Source organism: Sporobolomyces koalae (genome assembly GCF_050403365.1).
Source record: "Sporobolomyces koalae JCM15063 DNA, S_koalae_JCM15063T_v1_ctg1, whole genome shotgun sequence".
Lineage (NCBI taxonomy): Eukaryota > Fungi > Basidiomycota > Microbotryomycetes > Sporidiobolales > Sporidiobolaceae > Sporobolomyces > Sporobolomyces koalae.
In genome coordinates, this window is record NW_027481770.1 from 661,026 (window position 1) to 682,444 (window position 21,419).

At 54.6% G+C, this 21,419-nt stretch overlaps 9 protein-coding genes across 9 annotated transcripts; 5 read left to right on the top strand and 4 right to left on the bottom strand.

Moving 5' to 3' along the window:
* Positions 1 to 338: 338 nt before the first annotated feature.
* JCM15063_003402 (uncharacterized protein) lies at positions 339 to 1,501 on the top strand (the record flags this gene model as incomplete). The annotated part of the gene is made up of 5 exons (XM_076675323.1): positions 339 to 440; positions 502 to 953; positions 1,028 to 1,094; positions 1,176 to 1,372; positions 1,444 to 1,501. 5 exons carry the CDS (start codon positions 339 to 341, stop codon positions 1,499 to 1,501), a joined length of 876 nt encoding a protein of 291 aa, XP_076537407.1.
* A 366-nt stretch (positions 1,502 to 1,867) lies between these two features.
* On the top strand, positions 1,868 to 6,564 carry DNL4 (DNA ligase (ATP) DNL4; the record flags this gene model as incomplete). The annotated part of the gene is made up of 25 exons (XM_076675324.1): positions 1,868 to 2,092; positions 2,160 to 2,219; positions 2,292 to 2,426; positions 2,496 to 2,515; positions 2,576 to 2,722; positions 2,787 to 2,872; positions 2,939 to 3,075; positions 3,150 to 3,379; positions 3,453 to 3,548; positions 3,613 to 3,740; positions 3,810 to 4,008; positions 4,083 to 4,165; positions 4,225 to 4,357; positions 4,423 to 4,482; positions 4,542 to 4,640; positions 4,707 to 4,750; positions 4,818 to 4,853; positions 4,913 to 4,966; positions 5,033 to 5,090; positions 5,159 to 5,268; positions 5,332 to 5,566; positions 5,635 to 6,141; positions 6,200 to 6,219; positions 6,287 to 6,404; positions 6,474 to 6,564. 25 exons carry the CDS (start codon positions 1,868 to 1,870, stop codon positions 6,562 to 6,564), a joined length of 3,111 nt encoding a protein of 1,036 aa, XP_076537408.1.
* A 231-nt stretch (positions 6,565 to 6,795) lies between these two features.
* JCM15063_003404 (uncharacterized protein) lies at positions 6,796 to 8,027 on the bottom strand (the record flags this gene model as incomplete). The annotated part of the gene is made up of 2 exons (XM_076675325.1): positions 6,796 to 7,839; positions 7,917 to 8,027. The coding sequence occupies 2 exons, from the start codon at positions 8,025 to 8,027 to the stop codon at positions 6,796 to 6,798; spliced, it is 1,155 nt and encodes a 384-aa protein (XP_076537409.1).
* Positions 8,028 to 9,538: 1,511 nt separating this feature from the next.
* APN2 (DNA-(apurinic or apyrimidinic site) lyase APN2) lies at positions 9,539 to 12,037 on the bottom strand (the record flags this gene model as incomplete). Its single annotated transcript, XM_076675326.1, has 10 exons — positions 9,539 to 9,603; positions 9,693 to 9,769; positions 9,858 to 10,808; positions 10,870 to 10,894; positions 10,956 to 11,133; positions 11,208 to 11,331; positions 11,394 to 11,712; positions 11,776 to 11,843; positions 11,910 to 11,941; positions 12,014 to 12,037. 10 exons carry the CDS (start codon positions 12,035 to 12,037, stop codon positions 9,539 to 9,541), a joined length of 1,863 nt encoding a protein of 620 aa, XP_076537410.1.
* A 382-nt stretch (positions 12,038 to 12,419) lies between these two features.
* Positions 12,420 to 13,567, top strand: HIS2 (histidinol-phosphatase; the record flags this gene model as incomplete). The annotated part of the gene is made up of 3 exons (XM_076675327.1): positions 12,420 to 12,578; positions 12,662 to 13,207; positions 13,295 to 13,567. 3 exons carry the CDS (start codon positions 12,420 to 12,422, stop codon positions 13,565 to 13,567), a joined length of 978 nt encoding a protein of 325 aa, XP_076537411.1.
* Positions 13,568 to 13,590: 23 nt separating this feature from the next.
* On the bottom strand, positions 13,591 to 15,588 carry JCM15063_003407 (uncharacterized protein; the record flags this gene model as incomplete). The annotated part of the gene is made up of 10 exons (XM_076675328.1): positions 13,591 to 13,827; positions 13,926 to 14,103; positions 14,172 to 14,256; positions 14,328 to 14,560; positions 14,627 to 14,735; positions 14,813 to 14,856; positions 14,915 to 14,973; positions 15,032 to 15,226; positions 15,305 to 15,417; positions 15,528 to 15,588. 10 exons carry the CDS (start codon positions 15,586 to 15,588, stop codon positions 13,591 to 13,593), a joined length of 1,314 nt encoding a protein of 437 aa, XP_076537412.1.
* A 156-nt stretch (positions 15,589 to 15,744) lies between these two features.
* JCM15063_003408 (pyridoxal phosphate homeostasis protein) lies at positions 15,745 to 16,758 on the top strand (the record flags this gene model as incomplete). The annotated part of the gene is made up of 4 exons (XM_076675329.1): positions 15,745 to 15,843; positions 15,908 to 16,030; positions 16,107 to 16,173; positions 16,253 to 16,758. 4 exons carry the CDS (start codon positions 15,745 to 15,747, stop codon positions 16,756 to 16,758), a joined length of 795 nt encoding a protein of 264 aa, XP_076537413.1.
* Positions 16,759 to 16,941: 183 nt separating this feature from the next.
* Positions 16,942 to 18,460, top strand: SDS3 (Sds3p; the record flags this gene model as incomplete). The annotated part of the gene is made up of 4 exons (XM_076675330.1): positions 16,942 to 17,005; positions 17,115 to 17,286; positions 17,439 to 17,830; positions 17,898 to 18,460. 4 exons carry the CDS (start codon positions 16,942 to 16,944, stop codon positions 18,458 to 18,460), a joined length of 1,191 nt encoding a protein of 396 aa, XP_076537414.1.
* Positions 18,461 to 19,147: 687 nt separating this feature from the next.
* Positions 19,148 to 20,314, bottom strand: JCM15063_003410 (RlpA-like double-psi beta-barrel domain-containing protein; the record flags this gene model as incomplete). Its single annotated transcript, XM_076675331.1, has 3 exons — positions 19,148 to 19,377; positions 19,440 to 19,859; positions 19,936 to 20,314. 3 exons carry the CDS (start codon positions 20,312 to 20,314, stop codon positions 19,148 to 19,150), a joined length of 1,029 nt encoding a protein of 342 aa, XP_076537415.1.
* Positions 20,315 to 21,419: the final 1,105 nt, after the last annotated feature.

Below are 21,419 nucleotides of genomic sequence, written 5' to 3' on the forward strand. Positions count from 1 at the left end.
GAACTCGGTCGCGATTACGTGCGAAGGAATGTCGAGCGGCCGACTGATGGGTGCGACACTGATGTGAGCGCGTGCAGCGAACCTCCTCGCATCCTGCGTGCCCAGGCCGGTTTCGAAACAGAGAAGTCGCTCCAACGCGTTGACGCGCCTTGCACGACAGACATTGCAGTCAGGTGAGGTCTGAGCTGGGTCGCTGATGGCACATTGTGAGATAATGCAAAGTAATCAGAGGTAAAAGGATCCGAACAAGAATCGATGACCGCATCAATCCGTCTACCTCTGCCTTCGCACTCCACACTGTCGGCTATCAGCAGCGCGAAAATCAACGCTACGGAATCATGTCTCTTGACGAGGTGCGCGACGAGCTGCTACTGCTCAAGTCGAGCCTGACTGAAGACGAAATGCGATGGGTTGATGAAGAGATCGAGGCAGAGTGGGAGGTCAGTACTGGCTAGCGAGTCTGTCGTAAAGCTCCTTGTTGACTCTTAACCTCTCGGGAAGCCAGCACTTGAGACTCCGGATTCACACATACCCTCGAAGCTGCCGACGCTGATACTCAAGCTCGCACGTGACATTGAGCTTCTCGTTGAGTATCGCCTCAATGAACTACCATGCTTTACGTTACATGCTGGCAACCTCAATCGGGACGACCAAGCCAGACTCGCTGCTGAAGTCGAGCGTGAAACGGACGAGAACGCTCGCGAGGTCGCAACTCTGCCCGTCTTTACGCTATTCACCTCGATCAAGGAGTGGCTGATAGCCAACCCGCTTCGGAGCACGACAGTATCGGAATCGGAAATAACGACGGAACAGCCTCGACGAGTGCAGCCGAGCGGCCCCATAGCCCTCAAAACGACTCTCATCTGGTCCCATCACCTCCTCGCCACGTCGAAACGGAAAGATATTGTCGCCTGGTCGACCGAACTTGGTCTGTTCGGCGTCTCGAAGCCAGGGTGCATTCTCATTTTCTCGAACGATCTGCGTCATGCTATGACCTCGGACCTGACCATGTGTCGATGCTCTCTAGGTATCCCGGCGTAATCGTGATCGAGGGAATGAAGGAAAATGTCGAAGAGTTTGTGTGGCGGATAAAAGTCAGTATCTGTATCTGTGTGCCTTGCTGCCTTGGTGTTCATGCTCATGCTCATGCGATTTCTCTCACTTCTTTGAATCAGCAACTTCAATGGAAAGCACTACAGATCCGGTGTGAGGAAGATGGCGACGTCGTGACGCCTCCCGAGGATATTGCTCCGACCGAAGCTGTCTCCTGGGTTGTGCGGAATCGCTCGCATCTCGGTCCTGTCCTCTCTCGCGATCCAAACGACAAGATCTGTGTGCGCGAGGTCGAGAAGCTCAACGACCTGGGAGACATGTGAGTACAGTCTCTCAAGCTCACGACCGATAGCCAACACAAGAGGCTCACAAGCGGTGGCGCATCTGCAGCATGAGGCAAGCCAACCTCGAGGAGGTATTCTTGACTGCCCTGAAGATCAGCAAGTAGAACCAGTATGTACTGGGCTGGATGGTGTGAAGCAGAGCACAATTCGGATCGCGAATCTGGAGAGCGCGCGGCAGCATTGTAGAAACGTTGTTTGGCCCGGCATACACGGACTCAAGTTGGTTTTCGCAAGTGGGAATCTCCGAGCGACGAACACGACACATCGTGTCAGAGCGTGAGATTAGTTTCATAAGTAAGGCCGAACAGCCGTAGTTCCTGCAGAGGATAAATGCGACTTGAGATGTCAATTGCAATGACATTGCGCGCACGCGCTCATTTATCAACAAGTTGGAATCGCTGTATTCAGTCTCCACTTTCTCGTCATCGTCAATCGTTTCGCGGACAGGGCGCCTCAAGACCAGGGCTGGTATGCCGCAAAACTACTCAAACTACCGCGCGAGGTTGAAAGAGGAACAAGATGAGGAGGGCCCGCTCGCTGAGCCTGACGACATCGAGCGCCCGCCGGGCCTTGTCAACAAAGCTGATGCTCCGTTCGGATCGCTGTGTGGACTACTCGAGGTGCTCGAAACCGCAAACCGTGAAGGTCACAAGAAGCCAGGGTACAAGGGGACCCTGATCGCCAAATTCTTCGAGGTCTGTCGCTTTGGGGCTCGTCGGACCCAATCTGGCGCATTCGACAGGGCTAACTGTTGCTCTCTAGCGCTGGCGCGACCGGGTCGGCAACGATTTCTACCCCCTCATTCGTCTGCTCCTTCCCGAAGTTCGCTCAACTTTCCACTCGACTTTCTCGGCTCACTAAGCTGCGGCCTGACACGCCTTTGCTGGCTCAAAGAGAGACACTCGTCGCAGAACATACAACCTCAAAGAGCAGAAACTCGCAAAGGCCATCGTGACCGCCCTTGATATCCCGCCCGAGTCGGCAGATGCGCGCAAACTTATCAACTGGAAGATCCCGACAAAGGAAGATGTGGGCTGCACACTGGCTCCGATCAGCGAGATAGTCATTGACTGACAACAAGGCTTGTGGCTCGAACAGGAAGCTGCTGGTGAATTCGCGTGAGCCACCATTTTCTGAACTCTCTCCCTTTTGCCTGTTGTTTGAACCTTCTCTTGCAGTACTGTTGCAGAAAAGGTGATCACAAGCCGCTCCTCGGTCATCACAAAGTACGGCTCCCTGTCGATCGACGGGGTGAACAACATCCTCGACCAGATCAGTCGAACCGTTCCGACGGTTGGCGCTGACGGAAAGAAGAGGATGCCTTCGTACGTCAATTTCTATTCCAGACGTCCTTGCGACTTGAATTGAGCGGATCCCAATGGACACCAGGCAACAACACGCGCGGCTAATCAAAGAGTGCATTGGCGCTTTGACTCCGAAAGAGATGAAATGGTTCATCCGAATCATTCTCAGGGGTGGGTACAATCTCGCCTGAATGTTGCTGGCACGCGACCCTTACATCTTCCACCTCGACGATATAGATCTCAAGGCAGGCTTCCGCGAAAAGACTATTCTCAACCAGTTTCACGAAGATGCAGTCGACGTCTTCAACACCTGCTCAGACATCAAGCGCGTGTGCTGGCAGCTATGGAACCCCAAAATTCACGTTTCACGTGACGTGAGCTCTCACTGGGATTCCAAGCGAGCGCGTCGAAAGGTGCACTGGCTGATCAATCCTGACTGATCGAGCAGACCTCAACTATCGTGCCATTTCGGAGCTTTGTTCCGATGTTCTGTTTCCGTCTCAAAGGGGGTTTGAGCGACATTGTCCGGCACATGAAGAAAGGTAGACCGAATACAGTCGATGATGCGCCAGTTCAGCCCGGCGCCTACACAAACGACGAATTCATCCTCGAAGAGAAACTCGACGGTGAACGAATACAGCTGCACAAGGTTGGCGATTCGTACCGCTACTTTTCCCGGTTAGTCTTGCATTCTTCTCAATCCTCAGGAGCGTAGCTTGACTTGCGAGCGGAGCAAACTACCATTTCGTAGGAAGGCCAAGGATTACACCCATCTCTACGGTGCCGATTCGAGAGCTGGCTCTCTCACCCCTTACATCGGAGACCTCATCAGCCGTGACGTTCAAGAGTACGTTCGCCTGCGTCTCCAAGTTGCAGTACATCCCTGGTACTGATGTCTTTGACGCAAGCAGCGTGATCCTGGATGGCGAGATGCTCGTCTGGGACCCGAATCTCGTCAAGTATATGCCATTCGGTAACTTGAAGTCGTTTGCAAGCGCTGGAAACGATCCGATCGGTCCCAGCGATCCACGTCCTTGCTGTAAGCCTCCTCATCGATTTCAACTCGTACTCAATCCGAAATGAATGACTGACAACCTGCGAGGGACAGTCAAAGTCTTTGACGTACTCTACGCTCGCGGCAAGAATGGCAATGTCGAGTCTTGTCTCAACAAACCGCTTTGGATTAGGAAACAATTATTGGCCAATATCGTCACCCCAAAGAAAGGTGTGCTCGAGCTGGCCGATTGCGTCCGAGCAACATCCGTAAACGACATCAAGACCTATTTGGAACGGATTGTAGCTGAACGGTCAGTCTCCGGGTCTCTCGACACGCTGCCATCACAGGCTAGGGTAGATCTGGAAATCTTTTCAAACGTCGCAGAGGTGAAGGTCTCGTTATCAAGCATCCGCTCTCAAAGTACCTTCTCGGAGCTCGCGATGCAGCATGGATCAAAGTCAAACCTGGTACGCTCGTTCCGTGGTCCCGTCTCCCTAGCAAGAGCCTGATCGTGTCGAGACTTTAGAGTATATGGACGCCCTCGGCGAGACGATCGACGCTGTCGTCATCGGAGGGTACTGGGGCGAAGGTCGACGAGGCGGTCTGCTTTCTTCGTTTTTGGTCGGTTTGCGCGACGAGCAGTCAGATGGGACGACAAGGTCTGTGGTCTCTGCTCGAACCTATCCTTCTCGGCACACGTCTGAGCTAGTTCTCGTACGAATAGGTGGTTGTCGTTCGCGAAAGTTGGTTCTGGTCTCAATCGCGACGACTACATCGAGATCGGGTTCGTTCCAGTTATTCTACCATTCAGAAATCGAGTCTCATTCACTTTGTGATATCCAGCAAAAAGGTTGGGTCGAAGCTCATGGACCGCAAGAAGGGCACTCCGGAGTGGTACGTGTCGCGAGGCGAAGTACCGGATGTCTTTATCAATCCAGCAGAGTAAGCCATGCAGAGTTCACATCAAAGCTCGGAAAGTCACGTCTAACGCTCGTCTCGTCGTCCTAGCTCGTTCGTTCTCGAGATCAAAGCCGCCGAGATTGTTGGGGGAGGTAAGACCCGTTGAAGCTCTTCGACCATGTGCATGATTAGCTTGAACTAAGATCGAGCCGTCTGTAGCTGACTATGGCGCCGATATGACTCTCCGCTTCCCTCGTACGCCCTGAACGCTCCAAAGTAGCTGTAGTATCACTAACAAGGTTCCCTTGTCGTAGGTGCGATGCGCATCCGCCTCGACAAGGACCACACGACTTCCGACGATATCGACAGTGAGTCGGACCGCAAGGTCGAGATAGACCTTTTGTGCAGCCCGCTGACAATACATGCCGTTAAAGCCGTCAAGGAGATGAGGCAAACGACGAAAAAGCGAGATCATGTAGGAGAAACTTTTACGTGCGTTTGCCCCCGGATCACCATCAATCTCGTCCCGAGTCTAACAGATCGTGTTGGGTCTCGTACAGGCAGAAGAAAAAGGCCCGTGCTGGAGTGCGATCAGCCAAAGCCAGCGCCGTCGCACCGCATCTCGCTGATGTCCAGGTTGCGACCGACATTTTTGCTGGAATCACCGTTTGTACGTGCTCACAATACACTTCAGCGACCGGAGCTGATTCGGGTAGCTTTGTTGTCTCTTAAGTTGTTAACGAGAAGGGAAAAGCAGAAATGAAAGAGGTTACGACCAAGGTGCGCGAGCACGGAGCAAAATTGATCCAGACGATCCCGGCAACTTCGCTTCCCGACCGTTTAGTCATCTCGCAAGAGCTTGACAACCTCCTTAAGCGCAAGAAGGGCATCAACGAAATTGATATAGTCAGACCTGCTTGGGTTTCCGAAAGTATTGCCCAAAAGCGCCGGCTCCCCTTACACAAACGGTACGCGCGCTGAGAGCTATATCTATTCTCGAGCGCGGAACTGACTCGATCTTATCGACTCCGGTCAGTTTCATGATTCAAGCCACCCCTGCCACCGAGTCAATGCCTGATTACGACGAGATTGACACCAAGGACGCCCTTGACGTCGAACCTCCCGCCATGCACGTCGGTTCATACCATGTAGACAAAGACTCGGACGAGGAAGAGATCGCGCCCCTTCCGTCGGCAACTTGGCAGCCTCGAGCTCGAACGCCCGCTCACGATTCCGATGACGACGGCGAGCTTGAGCCGGACACGGAAGGCTCTGACCTAGAACCAGATTTCATTGGAGAAAAGGAGTCCGGGACTGAGGAGGATATGGAAGAAGACGCGCATGAACGCGACGAAGCGAGATCCGAAATCGTCAACTTGATGAATCGCTCTCGTCTCGTCACTCGCTCGCCCACGCTCGAGACTGACTTCTGGGTCGGACCGTTTTCGCCCTACACCGCCTACTTTGACACGTCGAGCAACGCCATTGTGAACAAAATAGACGGCGCAAGAAACGTTGCAGGAATCGAGAAAGCCGATCAAGAGTACGTTTCCTGCTTGTTCGCAGATGCAGCGCTGTAGACTGACTGCTCTATTATTCAGCCTCCGTGCAGCTAGCTCTCGTTCGTTGCAAAATTCTACCTTCTATCGACAATGCACCGGTTCGAACTGATTGAGCTCTTTCTCCAGAATTCGTTCGACTTGGCGGCAATGTGACCGATGATCTGTCGAACCCCAGTCTCACTCACATTATTATGGCTCCAGACGCGCTCGAAAGCCGTCTCGAGCTCCACAACCGCACCAAAGAGTGAGCAGCTCTGACCACTAGTCGCTCGAACTCTTCCCTTGACTCATGGCTCTATTGCGCGTGCTACAGGCCCAAGCTCCGCAGGATCGTTACCACAGCCTGGATTCACGACTCGGCCGCGGCTGGCTCAGTCATTGATGAAGGCCGCTACATTGCTTGATGTCCCAGTGTCCTCTAAATACCCCGAAAATATCCGTTCGCTTGTTCGTTGTATACACTCTCGCTTGCAATTACCAACCTCTCGTTCACTCGAAACAAGCGCGGAATATGACGCTATGCAGGCAGCAAATGGGAAGACTTTCGGTATCAACGGGTCATGCCGTCACTGCGAAACATGGTGGAGAACCCGACGCGCAAACAATGTAGAGAGGGTACAAAAATCGGGAGGTCTTCATCGATTGTCCTCTTCTTCGGTCGTATCGTCCTCGTCCCGGTTCGCGAGCCTGCGACGTCGGCGGTCGTCCCGCGTTCTCCTGATGAACGGCCTTGCGAGTGCAGCCAAGCCCACCACCGGTCCCTCGTCAAGTTCGGCTTCGATCTCGGCTTCCTCGTCCGTGAACGGCTCGTCAATGTCGTACCACTTCCGAAGCTGGTCCAACATAGTCACGCGCTTTTCGATGGCCCCGGCCCCGTTCTGACCGCCTGCATCGTTAATAGCTTTTTGTTTGCCCTTGTCGCGCTTGCTCCGTCTCCTCTCTCGCTTCTTCCGCTTCTTCCTAGCCTGTTCCCGCTTGATTTTTTCTGCTTCATTCATCTTGTCGACCCTGAGCATGTGATCGAGATTCCAAGCAGATGGCAATGGCTCGAAAGGGTTTGGATTCGCTCGAAATCGTGGTGCAGGTGCCAGGGTCCACGAGTTCCACTCGCGCAGTCTGAACTCTGGCGATATGGAACGAATATCGTGTTCGTGCGGATCTGCGCCTTCGGCCCACGTCAACTTCTTATCGTCGTCGCTCGTTTCGCCGTCGTTCGTTTCACTATCGTTCGACTCGTTGTCGTTCAAGTCTTTGACGTTCGTCTCTTCGTCAGACAGGTGAGGGCAATCTTGGATGGCCGGTCGGAGGAAGCTCCATCTTGAATCTACCGGTCGCGATCTCGAACGAACCGAGCGAGACGTGCTCGGGACGGATGAGGTGGATGAGGCGATCGACGCAACGCGCGTATGACGGATCTGCGCGCCCGCGAGAGAGGTGCTCGACACGGATGTGATCGTGTTGAATCTGCTCCCCGAGGCATACTGGGACAAGGGATCGGATGCGGGTTCAACTAAGGGTGTGCGGAAACGAGCACAAAGTACGAAATCGTGGTAGGACGGTCTCTGTGGTTGCAGGATAGGTGGACGACTTGGAGGCGGGCGCTGTAATGGTCTTTTGAGCGCGATGATAGGCTCGGAAGGGAGACCCAGCTCGGGAGAGGGTGGGGCGGACGCGATACGCTGGGACCGGGGAGAGTCAAACACGTGAGCAGCTTGCTCAGCATCTCGTGCTATTCGTGCACGAAATCACAACTAACCTTGCGCTTGTGTGTGCCTGCTACCGAAGCAGGTGAGGCGGGACGTTTATTGTGTTGAGTGATCCCAGAAGCCTGTGGCAGTCTGCCCTGTGCTGAGGCCACTTCGTTCATGGTACGTCCATAGTCGTCTCGGGTCACTCTGACGTTCGGTTCGATGGCTGCAGACGGTGTGTGCGTCAAGGAAGGTTGCAGGCGAGGTTGAAGTCTTGATGTGCTTGTCGCGCCGGGAGACGAGCTAGAGATCGCTGAGATCGATGACAGGCATTTCATAGACGCTCCAAGGGCATGCTGAGCGCGACTGGCAGGGAGCGAAGATAGGCGGACGCGACGCCCGAGTCTTTTTTAGTTGTAAGCTAAATCCAATCATACTATGTTTGCCTTTCTATTCATGTCGTTATACATCCGCGACTCCGCTCAAGCTATCCTTGCTGCAAATACCGGCATACATCTACATTGAGCTATTTGCGCCCTAGGCCGCGTGCAGAAGCGGATCGCAGACCGGGCACAGCGTGCGCTTTGGCCGTGGCCGTTCTGCGCCAAAGTCCAAGCGCCGCTTGACAATTCCCTTTCGCAAGGAAATGGACCTGGAAAGGGTACTTCAAGCACGACTCAGCTTGTTCAGCGGACACCGAGCTGGCACGAGACAGTATTAACATGACACAGAGCGCCAGACCTCGTCAGACTCGGGCTCTCCCATCATCAAGCGTGCAAAAGCTAACAACCTTGGCGCTTTCTAGACTTTCCCCTTTCGATGCCAGTCGCGACAGCACGAGAAGACGAGGTTCAACGTGTAAACGGTGATTCCAATGTCGTTGGCAATCTCGGTGGACTCCGGACTTGTTGCACATATTTCTTCTTCGCGTTTCAAACGTCCGTCCTGTACCATTCTGCGACGCAGGTCTCTCAGCATGTCTGTTGGTACTGAGTTGGTGATGTTTCAAGCTGAAAATGTAAGGCTGAGCAACGTTCCCTGCAGTCTCGAAAGCCGCCAAACTCCGCAGAGAACGCTTCTGCACATCTCACGAGCATTCACGGCTTCAAGGAGATGTATTCTTTGCTCAGATTCCCATTCGAGCTCTTTCAGGAGCAAGCCCTCGATCATGTTTAACACGCAGCTTGCCACCGAACGACACCCGACGGACCCGAAAGGACTCGTGCAGGGCAATTTAACGCTTCTATTTCCGAGGCGCACCGTGTGTCACGGACTAGAGGATGTCAACGCCAAAAAAATAACAGAGACTCCAGATTCTCACCATTCACATTGATGTAAGGATGATGTCATGACCACTAAACCATAGAAGCAAAAGGTCCAAGCGCTGACTGGCAAAGCCAATGGTATATGATTATATTGTTGCTAAGCAGGGTTCGTTTGATATTTGGGTTAATGAGAGATCCCACACCCCTGGAAGTCATTCAAGGCCATCACGAGATCTTCGATAGACTCTTGACAGATACTGAGAAAAAAATGGGACAGAGATGCAGAGAAATGACAACAAGCTATTTCCAGTATAGACAAGTAGAGCAACCACTTCAAAGCAAGATCACCTAAAGGGGAACAAGCGTAAGAAATAGCGTGCGTGAGATCACAGTGCCGCCGAGCGGGCTCAAAGCTGCATCGCTTTTCACTTTGATTTCCTGTTGCTCATGTTTTCGACCATTCCGGCAGGACGGAGCACTTTCGTAGCCCCTGTTGAAACGAGTCAGAGAAAAGGGGGAGAGAGCGTCAGAGGCAATCCGCACATAGGGGGAGATCAGGCTAGGCAGCAGAGGACCAACATTCGAAATGATCGCAGCGGAACTCGGGATTGACATTGATTTTCGCTTGACCTTTGTCGTAGCCAGGCCCGACGGGTCTGATCAAGACAGTCAAGAGCTTGAGGTTAGGTTCCAGCTCGAGAGGCCTCAGGTTTCTCGGGCTCACGAGAGCGAAACGCGACGTACCGAGCGCAAAGGTAGAATTTGCGACCCTTGTTGATCCCGGGCTTGTTCACGGTCCACATCTTGGTCGGTTCCTTGTGACCTTCACACAGCGGTGCCGACTTGGTTGCAAACACGTTCTGCCATACCGAGGCAGCTTGAGCGTTCACTTCGGCCGTAAAAGATTGCGATGAGGTCGAAACAGTGGAATCATCATCCAGTATGAACAGATCATCATCGTCGGGCCGATCGTCTTGCGTTTGTGACAAGCGTCGGTCCGTCTGGGACAATGATGGCGATGATGCAGAGGGACCGGAATCAGGAACGGCTTTCTTTGGCTTGGGAGTGTCCGATACCGAGGTGGTCGAAGGCGTGACAGACTTTTTCCGCTTCTTCTTGGCAGGCTCGGGCTCGGGAGTTGGAGTCGGGCGGAAGAAGCTACTCAGCGATTTCTGACCGCTTTTCGGCTTGTCGTCTTCGACTTCTTTGCCTTTACCTTTCTTGCCTTTCACTCTGTTCTTGTCTGGTATCGGAGGAGGTGGAGAGGGCGAATCTTCGATCTCAATGACGGTCTTGCTTGAGGAAGGCACAGGTTGCGGCGTGTTGTTCGCTGGTCTTTTCGATAATTTCGAATCAGTCTCTTTGTTCGTTGCTGCTGTTGCTGGCGAGGGAGCGACCGCGCCTTTGCCGAAGAAGCTCGAGAGTAGTTTTTGTTTCCCCGAGAATTCGGTGTAGAATTTGCAAGCGAATGCTGGAGGTTCGGGCAGCGTGTCTTCTCTTGTCCTGCCTGCATTCAACTCGTCCCACAGTCGCACAGTCCCTCGATCTGGTAATTCGATCGAGTCGTGGAAATCGAGGTATACAGGACAATGGTCGGATCCGACAATGTCTCGCTGAATATCGGCATCTTTGATCCACGGAAGCAGGCCGGGCGTGACGAGGATGTAGTCGAGCCGAGTACCGTAATTGGACGGCCTGACAAGACAAGTTCTCAGCCTCCACGAATCATAGCAGAGTCCGACGCCAAGAGGCTCACCGTGCGTCGATCTTGGTGTTCCAACCTGGAGGAAGGATTTAGTTGAGCCTAAAGCGATTCAGATGTGAGCAAATCACGATACTCACAGGTGAACATGCCAATCCTGTCGGGATGGGCAACCCGCGTCGTGTCGATCATGACGCCTCCGGGACCGGTAAACTCTTTCAACCATTTCCTCGGCGGATGATCCGTAAACTCTTCGAGCCCCTGGTTCTTTGCGCGCTGATCGGGTTCGGCAGTGTCTAAATTCGAGGCGCAGATGTTCTGCAAGCCAACGATGCGCCTATCAGACCAACTTTCGCGGCTAGGTGATGGGAGAAAGAAGGAATAGCGTTTACGAGATCTCCGACGACAATCACCTCGCGCCCTTGTTTAATCAGGTTCTTGACCCGGGCATCGACCATCTTGTTGAACGCATTCTTGAATACGAGTCGCTCCTCGTTGGTTTCGTTGGGACAGTACCTGCGGCATCGCTTGGCACGTGAGCACGCGTGCGCCCCATTTCGAACGAGCGAGGAGCGTACAGGTTGATGAGGACAAACATGCCAGTGTCGACGATGGTCGTCCTGCCTTCGACATCGAGATCCTTGATGCCATTGTAGTCGAGGTCGACTTGGGAACTAAGTGGGTACCCGCCTATCCTCTCGGTCGCAGTCATGGTTGCAGGTAGCAAGGACGACCCGATTCCTTCTTCGGCTTTTTGGGGCACGACCACATCGCGTTTGGTGAAGATGGCGGTGCCATGAATGCCGCGGACGCCGCGGCGATAGAACGAGAAGAACGAGTCGTATTTGTCCATGCACGCCATGCCTTTGTCCATTTGCGCTCTGGTAATCTTCGTTTCTGCAAATGCGTGTCAATAATGCTTGAATCAAGCGGTCGCACGAGACAGGGGAGACAACGGACCCTGGATGCAGGTGATGTCGCCACCGAGGTCTTCGATGATCCCCTCGTACGTGCGTTTCTGGTTCCATCTGGGTACGATGGGTGATGTATGAGTTCTGGTGGAATGATCGAGCTGCTAGATTTCAGCTACTGACGGGTGGTACTGCAGCAGTGTTTTGATGCCGTTCTGTGGGGGAGATCCGGAGCGTCAGCACGATAGCCCCGGTTCACATCCTAACAGACATGCAGGAGGACTCACGACATTCCACGTTACAATCCTCATGGCTGTGGCAGCCGTTGCGGGAAGGCGCTCAGATCCGATGAAAGCGGTGCACTGCAACCTCGATCGACGACGAGTCGAGCCTTCGAAATGCCCCTGTAGTAATCAGAAAGGAGAATAGACGCGTTCAGAGCGATCGGGCAAGGTCTGAATAGGGGGACGAGGTGAGGAAGGCGGTTGATCAACGTCAACCTGAATGTCAATCTGCTGCGACTCTCTCACTCAACCACAACTTTGCCCAGCCGCTGATTGCTTATCAAACCTGGTCTCATCGGGATCTGAGCTCCAACTTGACGCGATAGACGCGCTCTGACCTGTGACTCGCAATCTTCGAGTCGCCCACCTCTCGCCTCCGCATCCGAGAATCTGGCCGACGGGAACCAGCATGACAATCTCGCATCACTCGCATTCGGGAGAGTTCTGTCTGCACGCCAAGGGCACGCTCGTAGAGGTTGTCGAGGAGGCGATCCGGCAAGGGTTCACAACTTTTGGCCTGTCGGAGCATGTCCCGCGGTACAAAGTCGAACACCTGTACCCGGAAGAGGCGAGTCGATTCTCTCGCACTCCCCTCGAGAGGCTCGCCCTCGTCACTGACTGAATTGGACGACGAATCCGCGCATCGATCAGGCTCATCTCGACCCCGAAGCTCTCTCGGATACGTTCTCGCGCTACCTCGTCGAGGCAAACCGGTTGCGAGAGGTGTACAAGGACCGAATCACGCTCCTCGTCGGCCTCGAGACAGAGTACATCGATGAGCCTGGACTCGATCGACTCGAACGCTTGCTCGAATCGAACGCGGCCCACCTCGACTACATCGTCGGTAGTGTGCATCACTGCGACGAGCTTCCGATCGATTTCGATCAACCTCGGTTCGATGAGGTTCTAGGGCAACAACGAGGTCAAGACGAGTTGGAGAAATTCAGCAACCTGTTTGCCCAGTACTTTGATCGCCAGTACGAGCTCGTCGACCGGTTAAGACCCCAAGTGATTGGTCATTTCGACCTCTGTCGATTGTACTATCCCGATCTCGACTTTCGGCAGTTCCCCGAGGTGTGGGACAAGATCTTGAGAAACATTGACCTCGCCGTAGCGTACGGAGCATTGTTTGAACTGAACGCGTCGGCGTTCCGCAAAGGGTGGAAGACGGGGTACCCTGGAATCGAGGTGTTTGACGTGAGTGCGAAATCTACATTCGAATTGTGTCGAGTTTGTCGCAGATCAAGTCCGACATTGAACAACGGTGTTGTTGATGCGTGACAGGCGATTCTTGCAAAAGGAGGCAAGTTCACGCTGTCGGACGATTCTCACGGGCCTCAAGCGGTTGGACTTCACTACGACAAAGCGTACACGTACTTGCGCGATCGTCAGGTCGAACGATTATGGCAACTCGCACCAATCGGTACTCGCAGGGAGGTCGGCGAAAGCAACGAACAATCGTCATCAAAATCGAAGCGAGGGGTTCAGGTGGTGCAAGTTCCAGGCCAACCTTGGTTGCAAGAGTGGCCAAAATTGTTCGAAGAACGCAAGCGATGAACGAATAAATAATCTAGTTCTATTTAGACTTGTTCCCCTCGTGCTTCCAAGATGCATTCCCTCAACCGTTCGAACGCCAATTCGGCATCTTGTTCAGTCGCCAACGAGAAACTGACCCTCACGAAACTCGATTTGCCTCCGTTCGGGAGGAACCCGATCCCCGGTACGGCCAACACGCCTTTCTGGACTGCCGTCGTCGAGATCAACTCGGACGAATCTCCCTCGGAACCGTCTTTCGTCAATTTGAGGTTCAGGAACAACTGTTTGCGTACGATTGCCCATCACGAGAGAGCGCAAATTGAAATGCCTTTGGTCAGCGCCCGTGCTTTGACCTGCCAAGATTGTCTGAAAAACTCACAAACATGCCCGAATCGGGAGTGACCCAAGTTGCGAGTCCATCGAGGTACTTGTGCGCGATCCTCTCAAACATGTCTCGTTTCGCTTTGTAGAATTGGGCGACTCGACGAGTGTGAGCGAGGAATCCATCGAGACCCCACTTGTTGAGCAATACCAACACGATCGCCTGAGTCGTCGAACTGCGAATGGTGCAAGATTCAATTCTCAAGCAGCTCCTCTAGATAAAGATGACGCGATCACAACTCACGAAGGTTGCAAGTTTGTGTTTGAGGTGTTGAGGTCGATAATGTCTACAAGCGGTTTCGCCGCCGTCAAGAATCCAAGCCTCATACCTATTGTCCTCGAACAGACTCAGTCTCGCCCCCGTCCACGTTGACACCTGACGATTTCGGAAGGAGCTCACCCGAACTGAGGATTTTCGAGAACGAGTCAAACCTGACGACTCGACCCGTCTCGCGATCCCCTTCCGTCGCTTCGAGTTCAAAGTACGTCGGAGTCGTGTCGGTTGGGTCGAACGAGAGGTAGTGGTACGCATCGTCCTCGAGAAGAAGCAGGTTGTATTGTCGCGCGAGCGCGAGGATCCGTCGACGCCGTTCAAGCGGCGAAGAACATCCGGTAGGGTTCGAGCCTGTCGGGCTGTGAATCGACAAACAAATAGTCGATACGGGATCGCAACAGACTTCGCACACCGAGTAAACGTACATGGTGTAGAGTAGTTTCGGGAATCGTTTGTTGGGGTACTTCTCTGACCAATTGGCGAGGATGTCCTCGAGTGCGTCCGGGTTCAATCCAGCAGTGTCGACCGGGACCTCTGTGATTGAACAGAAGAGAATCCCCTCTGTCAGATCGAGGGAATCCAGGGCGCAGGATGGAACAGGCGTAACGAACCGATGAGAGAGGCATCATGCTGACGCAAAAGACCGATCGTTCCTCTGTATGCAGCTGTTGTCAAGGCTACATCAGCTGTTGATCGAGATCGAGCTCACTCACGAGTAGACTGGAGTTTCAAGTAAGATCGAGTCGCCAGGATTCACAAGCGAGCAGAACGCCTGTCGGTGAGCACGATCAGCTCGAGTCCGGTCGAGAGCGCATCTGGGAGAGGCTGACTTTGTTGATCAGGTCCTGACTACCACTGCCGACGCTGACTTGCCAACTGCCGTCCTTCTTGCGCGAGTGCTTCGTCTCTTGAAGGTTCTCGAGCCATTTGACGAGCCCCGTCAAGCCGGCGGTCGGGCCGTACTGCAAGCCTTCGGTCAATGCGTCCGATTCGACCACGAGTTGCTCGGGTGTGTCGGTCGGAATCTGTCGTTAGAATTTCGGGGTGTCGGATCCCTGTCAGTCGAAAGACTCGGGTGCCATGCGGACTCGACAGGAACGCACGATTGGTTTGAGGGAAACGGTGATGGCGGAGAAAGGGAACGTTTCGGCATTCGGCTTGCCCGCGAGGAGCGAGACCATCCCAGGAATCTTTTCGAGGGGGAACAAGCCTCGGACTGATGGATTCGACAACCAACGTAGCGATCAGTAAAGTATGAACGAGACGGAGGATGAGGTCCCAGTCCCGACGGGGGGATAACGCAATCTGAGGAAGCGGCGCACTCACTGGCGGAAGGTTCCCATCGCTTGCCAGACTCGCTGATAAAGTAATCCCAGTCGATAGCCATGACGGACAATTTGAGTGGGAGTCGTAGCACGAGGGTGGGGGCCAAAAGAAAGAAGCGGACCGGTGGAGTCAAGCAAACCTTCGCATGCTGCGTCCTTCGTGTCGATCACTGTTCACGACCTCAGCCAGGCGCTCGAGACTAAATCAGCCCAAGTCAATGCCGGTCGAACCCGCCAACGCCGAGCGCTCACAAGAGCTGATCGCTAACTATGAGCGCATCAATCAACGCGTCCTCGCTGCGGCCGAGTCTCGTCAGGTGCGCCTCTCAAGCGAAAGCAACCATGTCGGTTGACACTCAAGGATCAATCGTTCATGTACAGTCGACGCGGTTGGTGGCGGTATCGAAAGTGAAACCTTCATCAGACATCCTCGCATTGTACCACCACGGCGTGCGGCACTTTGGAGAGAACTACCCCCAAGAACTCGAGTCGAAAGCAAAGGAGGCGAGTCAGACTTGGCGCTCCGGTCCGACGTCGTGACCCTGACCCTAACCTCTCTCGATTGAGCCCCTGTCAACAGCTGCCGCAAGATATCGCATGGCACTACATTGGCACGCTCCAATCCAACAAATGCAAGATGCTCGCAGGTGAGTCCGAGCAACGCCAAATCCTGTCCGTCCGTTCGTCATGCTGTCGCAACTGGTCTGACAGCGTCCCTCTTTGCAGCGATCCCTAACCTATACGCAATCGAGACGCTCACATCGATCAAAGCCGCGAACCACCTCCACTCGACGCTCTCGACCCTCTCGCCACCACGGGATACTCGGCTCGATGTGTTCCTCCAAGTCAACACGTCGGGCGAAGCGTCCAAGTCGGGCCTCCCTCCGCTATCGTCCTCCTCTGCGTCCGATGCACCGAGCGAGCTCGTCGACGTCGCGAAGCACATCCTGAAGGAATGTGACACGCTTCAACTGAAAGGGTTGATGACCATCGGATCATGGGACCACTCGACGGCCGGGCCGGACGAGGTCAACCCGGATTTCGATACTTTGCGAAACACCCGACGGCTGCTCGCGCAAAGGTTGAACGCAGAGGGTCACGAGTCGGTCAAAGAGCAAGCGCTCGAGCTCAGCATGGGGATGAGTCACGACTTTGAGAAAGCGATCGAGATGGGCAGCACGAATGTGCGCGTTGGATCCGACATTTTCGGCGCACGACCGCCGAGAAACTGATTTGCCTCATGCCCATGATATCACATGTGTACATCCACCCCCTGTGTTGTAATCAGAGATTTCGCATGTTGATTGCAAAATCGACAGGGAGAGAAAGCTCAGTGTATGCGTGCGAGAGTGCATACGGCGCGACTTGACAACCCGGCAGCGCTCACGACCGCACATCGTCACCCAGCAGCCACGATGCAGCAAGCATGGTCGAGGCACTCTGAGCCCATGTCGCCCATGTACCCTGAAGAATATGACCGTACGCTCGACACACACACTCTCTCTCTCGTGACGCCGTCTTTCGCTCTGGCGGCTTGAATCCCCGACAAGGGCCGACAACACTGACGCTCGGCCTCGATGCGAAACAGAATACGCAGCACATGCAGCTCACGCAGCGGCCGTGTCACAGCAGCAGCAGGCAGTATCGGCGGCGGGAGCTGGTGCAGCCCCGGTCGGCGAGAGCAAGCGGGACAAGCGCAGGCGAGAGATGACCGACCGAGTACAGCGGTTGCATGAAGACACGGTTGCACGAAGAGACAGGTAAGCGCCCCTGTTTCCCCATTCCGCAACTGCGGTCCCTCTGCAGCTGTCCGAGGACCCGAGTTGAGCGAGACTCTCTGCCTGTCTCTGCGAGCTCGCCTTGCGACCCGCGGTGTGGCCCGTATTCGAGAGCTGACACTCTATGGCTTCAGGGTGTATCACGAACTGTCCCAGATCTATGCCCGCACGGCGGATGAATTGCTGCCGCCTCCCGTGTTCCCCATCTCGGACCCAGCCGTGCCCGTATCGCGGTTGCCGCCTTCGGTCGCGTGCACCGACCCACTCTTCCCCGACATGTTTCCTACCCAGTTCCTCTTCTCGCTGCATCAACTGAGCATGGAGCGCGCGAATCGACAACTCGAAATTCGACTGTTCCACACACACCAAGTTGCAAGCGCGAGACGGTCGTACGATGCCGAGGTCGAGCGCATCGAGGACGAGTACGAAGGCGCGACAAAGGGCGTTGTTGAGCGCCTGCTCGAGGCAGTCGAGGACCGAAGAAGGAAACTCATGGAAGAGAAAGAGGGCGAAGGGGGTTCGACAGGTATGTCTGACGAAATTACTCCCTTTTCTTCGCATAGCTGCTCACCTATGAGAGTTTTCCCCTCCAGATGCTTTTCTCGACCCCCAACGCACTCATGGAACCCGGCGCATGCGAGGAGGACCCCACAAGACTCACACCTCGCGACCACATCTCCCTTCGAACAACGGCAGCGGTTCGAACGGAGCGGCTTCCCCCTCGGAATCGATCTCGAACGGTCGCGGTGGAGATGCAGGAGTCGACGCATCAGCGCTCGGGTCGTTACTCGGGCTCAACCCGGTATCGGATCCGTTCGGACTCGCGAGTTCGCTCTTGCCCGGTTCGAACGGAGTCAGCACTTCGACAGCGAATTCACTCTCGGCACTCTCGGGTGTCGGTCCGACCGCTTCGATCCTCAGCGGTACCTTGTTGGGTATCGGAACTTCGACGAAACGTAAAGTCGGAGGCAGGACTCAACCGGGACTCCCACCAACTCACTACCTCGTGCAGTCCGGTACCTACTCCCAATTTGGCAAGAGTATAGCGGGACTGTCGGCTTTGCGAGGGGAAGAGATCGAAGGCGACTTGGTCGAGGTGCGGAGGAAACGACAGCGAGTGGCAACTGGGGCCGCAAGGAGACGAAATTACGAGTAGACTTGTCTCTTTCTTTTTCCTTTCTATATTGCAAGTTTCGAGCTGTTGTATCCTACGTTCTCGCGTGAGATAACGTCTGTCCCAGAGTCACACCATGCGTATTCCTGATACGGTCATTCGAAGACATTCTTGATCTTCGCCTCTGTCAAGCAGGTCCGCAAACGATCTGTGTAAGTTGACAGTAGAAATAAACTGCTCTCGCTGACTCGGACTTGGGGCTCGGGCAATAAAAGGCAGAAAAAGTCCCTTTGCAAGGATGATTTGATCTTCTGATAAATCTTTTGGGGGGTGTGGGTAACTGAAAAAGAAGGTGTATCATCGAGTAGAAATACGATCTAGGTAATGGGTCATGAAGAAGGGGTCGTCTAACTGAAGAAGAAAGGAGGGTTACATGATGTGGTTTCGAGGCGAGGTAGGCTACACCAGTTCGCTCTGCCTTCATACAATGAAGGCGAGGAACGGAACACGGAGTGAAAGTTGCGAGGGTACGAAGGCGAGATCGAAGAAGGGAAAAGGGGATAGGCAACCACGAAGAAAAACCCTGAAAACCCGGGAACGAACGAGAGGAAAGGAAGGGTCCGACCGCACTAGGCGTCGCCGGTTTTGAACGTGCTGAAACTGAACCTTGATGAACCAATAGGAATCCAACCGAGAGAAAGAAGCGAAAGAGAAGAGGGGGTGAACGCCTTAGACGAACGACCACGAGATGGGGAGGACTCCTTGGTCCCTCGATCCGAGAGCGTCGAAGGCTCCGAGCGAGAGGTCGAGCGATCCCCATCCGCAACCGGGGCAGAGATCGGCAACGGTGGCACCGATCGACTTGCCGTTCTGGGTGTTGGTGATTTGGACGCGGGATCCGCACTTGTTGCCCATGGCTCCCGACATGGGGACGTTGAGAGCGACAATGAACGAGTAGTCTGTTCGCGGCACCGAGTCAGCAACGAGTAACTCATCCTAGAATCAATGACTAGCGACTCACCAGAGTTGACGTTGCCGCAGGATCCGGCGTTGCCGTCTTGGGTGTAGAAAGTGGCTTGTCCAGAGTACGATCCCGAGTTCGACGAGGCAGCTTGGGTGGTGGTCTTGGGGGCCTGGTAAGTGGTGGTCTTGGGAGGAGTGTAGGTGGTGGTAGGAGCGACGTAAGCCTTGGTGGTAGCAGGGGCTTGGTAGGTCGAGGTGGGTTCAGCTTGCTTTTGCTGCTGAACGGCGGCGGCCGACGAGGACGAAGGCGAAGGGGCAACGTAGGCAGGCGACGACGAAGACGACGAAGGCGAGGGCGAGGCTTGCTTAGCGACCGAGGACGAGGCCGGGGTCGAGGCGGCAGACGAGTCGGCGCCGGCGAGAGCAGCCTTGGCATCGGCAGTCTCGGTAGCGTTGGCGAATCGCCACTCGACAGTCTCTGCAGATGAGGAAAAACGGTAGGTTAGCGAGGGGAAGCAGAACATGTGGTCACGGCCAAGGGGGACTGAGCGTACTCAGCTCGGTCGCGGTTCCGTTGAGAGCCTTCCAGGTTCCTTGGGAGACGGAGAGGGTAGAGTTCTGGGTCGAGGCATCGGCGACGAGGGCGGTGACGGTCTCGTTGGTGATAGTGCTTTGCACGACGACGAATTGACCACAGTAAGGCGAGACGGTGTTGAGCGCCGAGTAGTACTCCAAAGGAAGACCGACGACCTTGTCCGAGTCTTGGTTGTACCATCCACAGGCACCGGCGTTGCCGTTCATCTCGTAGGTAACGACATCGTTGGTCTGGGTCGTGTTGGGAGTCGAGACGGCAGCTTCGACCAAGTTGAGGGCAATAGGCGCAGCGTGGGCGGAAAGAGCCAGGGAGGCGACAAAGGCGGCAGCGGCGAGCATCTTCAAGAAGGAGAGTGGGGGTGGAGAAAGGATCGAGCCGAGAGAAGAGACGGAGAAGGAGATAGAGGAGAATGTAGGAGGAAGGAAGAGTGTGAGGAGTTGTAGCGAGCAGCAGACATGAGGAGCGACATCCGTAGCATGAGGGTCCTTCCCATCTGACAGGAGGAGGGTAGGGTTGGCCAGCACAAATGAGGTTGTCGGACAGAAAAAAATCGAGGGTTTTCGGGGTCAAACGCGGGGTCGGAGCGGGAAAGTCACTGCTCTCTCGCAGCGACACGTCGCATCGCGTGCCGGATCCGACATCTGTGATCGAGGCTTGAACGGCGACCACCCCCGGCTCCTGCCCGTTTCAGCGATTCCTCAAAAACCATCGCTGCCCTCTTTTCGCTGCGGCATGGTTCAGGCAGATCTTTGAGCAGAACTCACCCGACGGAGAGGAGCCGTGCCGCAGCAGACTATTCACCCGGGTTCAGAGCGGGGGTTGTCACCGGCAACCTTCTCAATCTAGCAATCCCATCCGACTTCTATGATACACACAGTACTGTCGAAGGTCTGTTGCGCACCTGAACAGCGTTCACTTTGTCACCATGGTCTGGCCATAGAATGCGTGATTTCGCGAGCAGCGCCCACTACCGCAAGGAATAATGCCTGACCCCAAGCATATTTTCGGGGGATGCTGTCTGTGCTGATGCGATAGCAGAACCTTGACGTTGTTGTACAGTATGGGCATTGCAGCTCCAAATGGAGCGCAGTGCGCGGGTGGGCAGAACGCGCATAGCATTTCCGCACCCCTGGAAAAAAAAAGCAATTCAGCGGGCCGAGGGTCATGGCTCTCGCAGCTTCTGCTCTGGCCCACTTGAGTGGCCCGGATAGGTCGATGAGCGGCTTAGCTGTCAGTCAGCTCTTGCGTTGTGCAAGTAGCGTGAATACACTTGGTCGAATATCGCTGAAGGTTCGAAATAACGTGTAGCCTGTGAGGGAAGCCCGAGGAATATGCGCTTTGTCCCACACTTTGCTGCTATCGCTTCTTCTCCCACTGCAGTCTCTCTTCTCACACCTGCGTTCATCCGATCGAATCCCGACCCTCGCGATTTTGCGGAGAGTT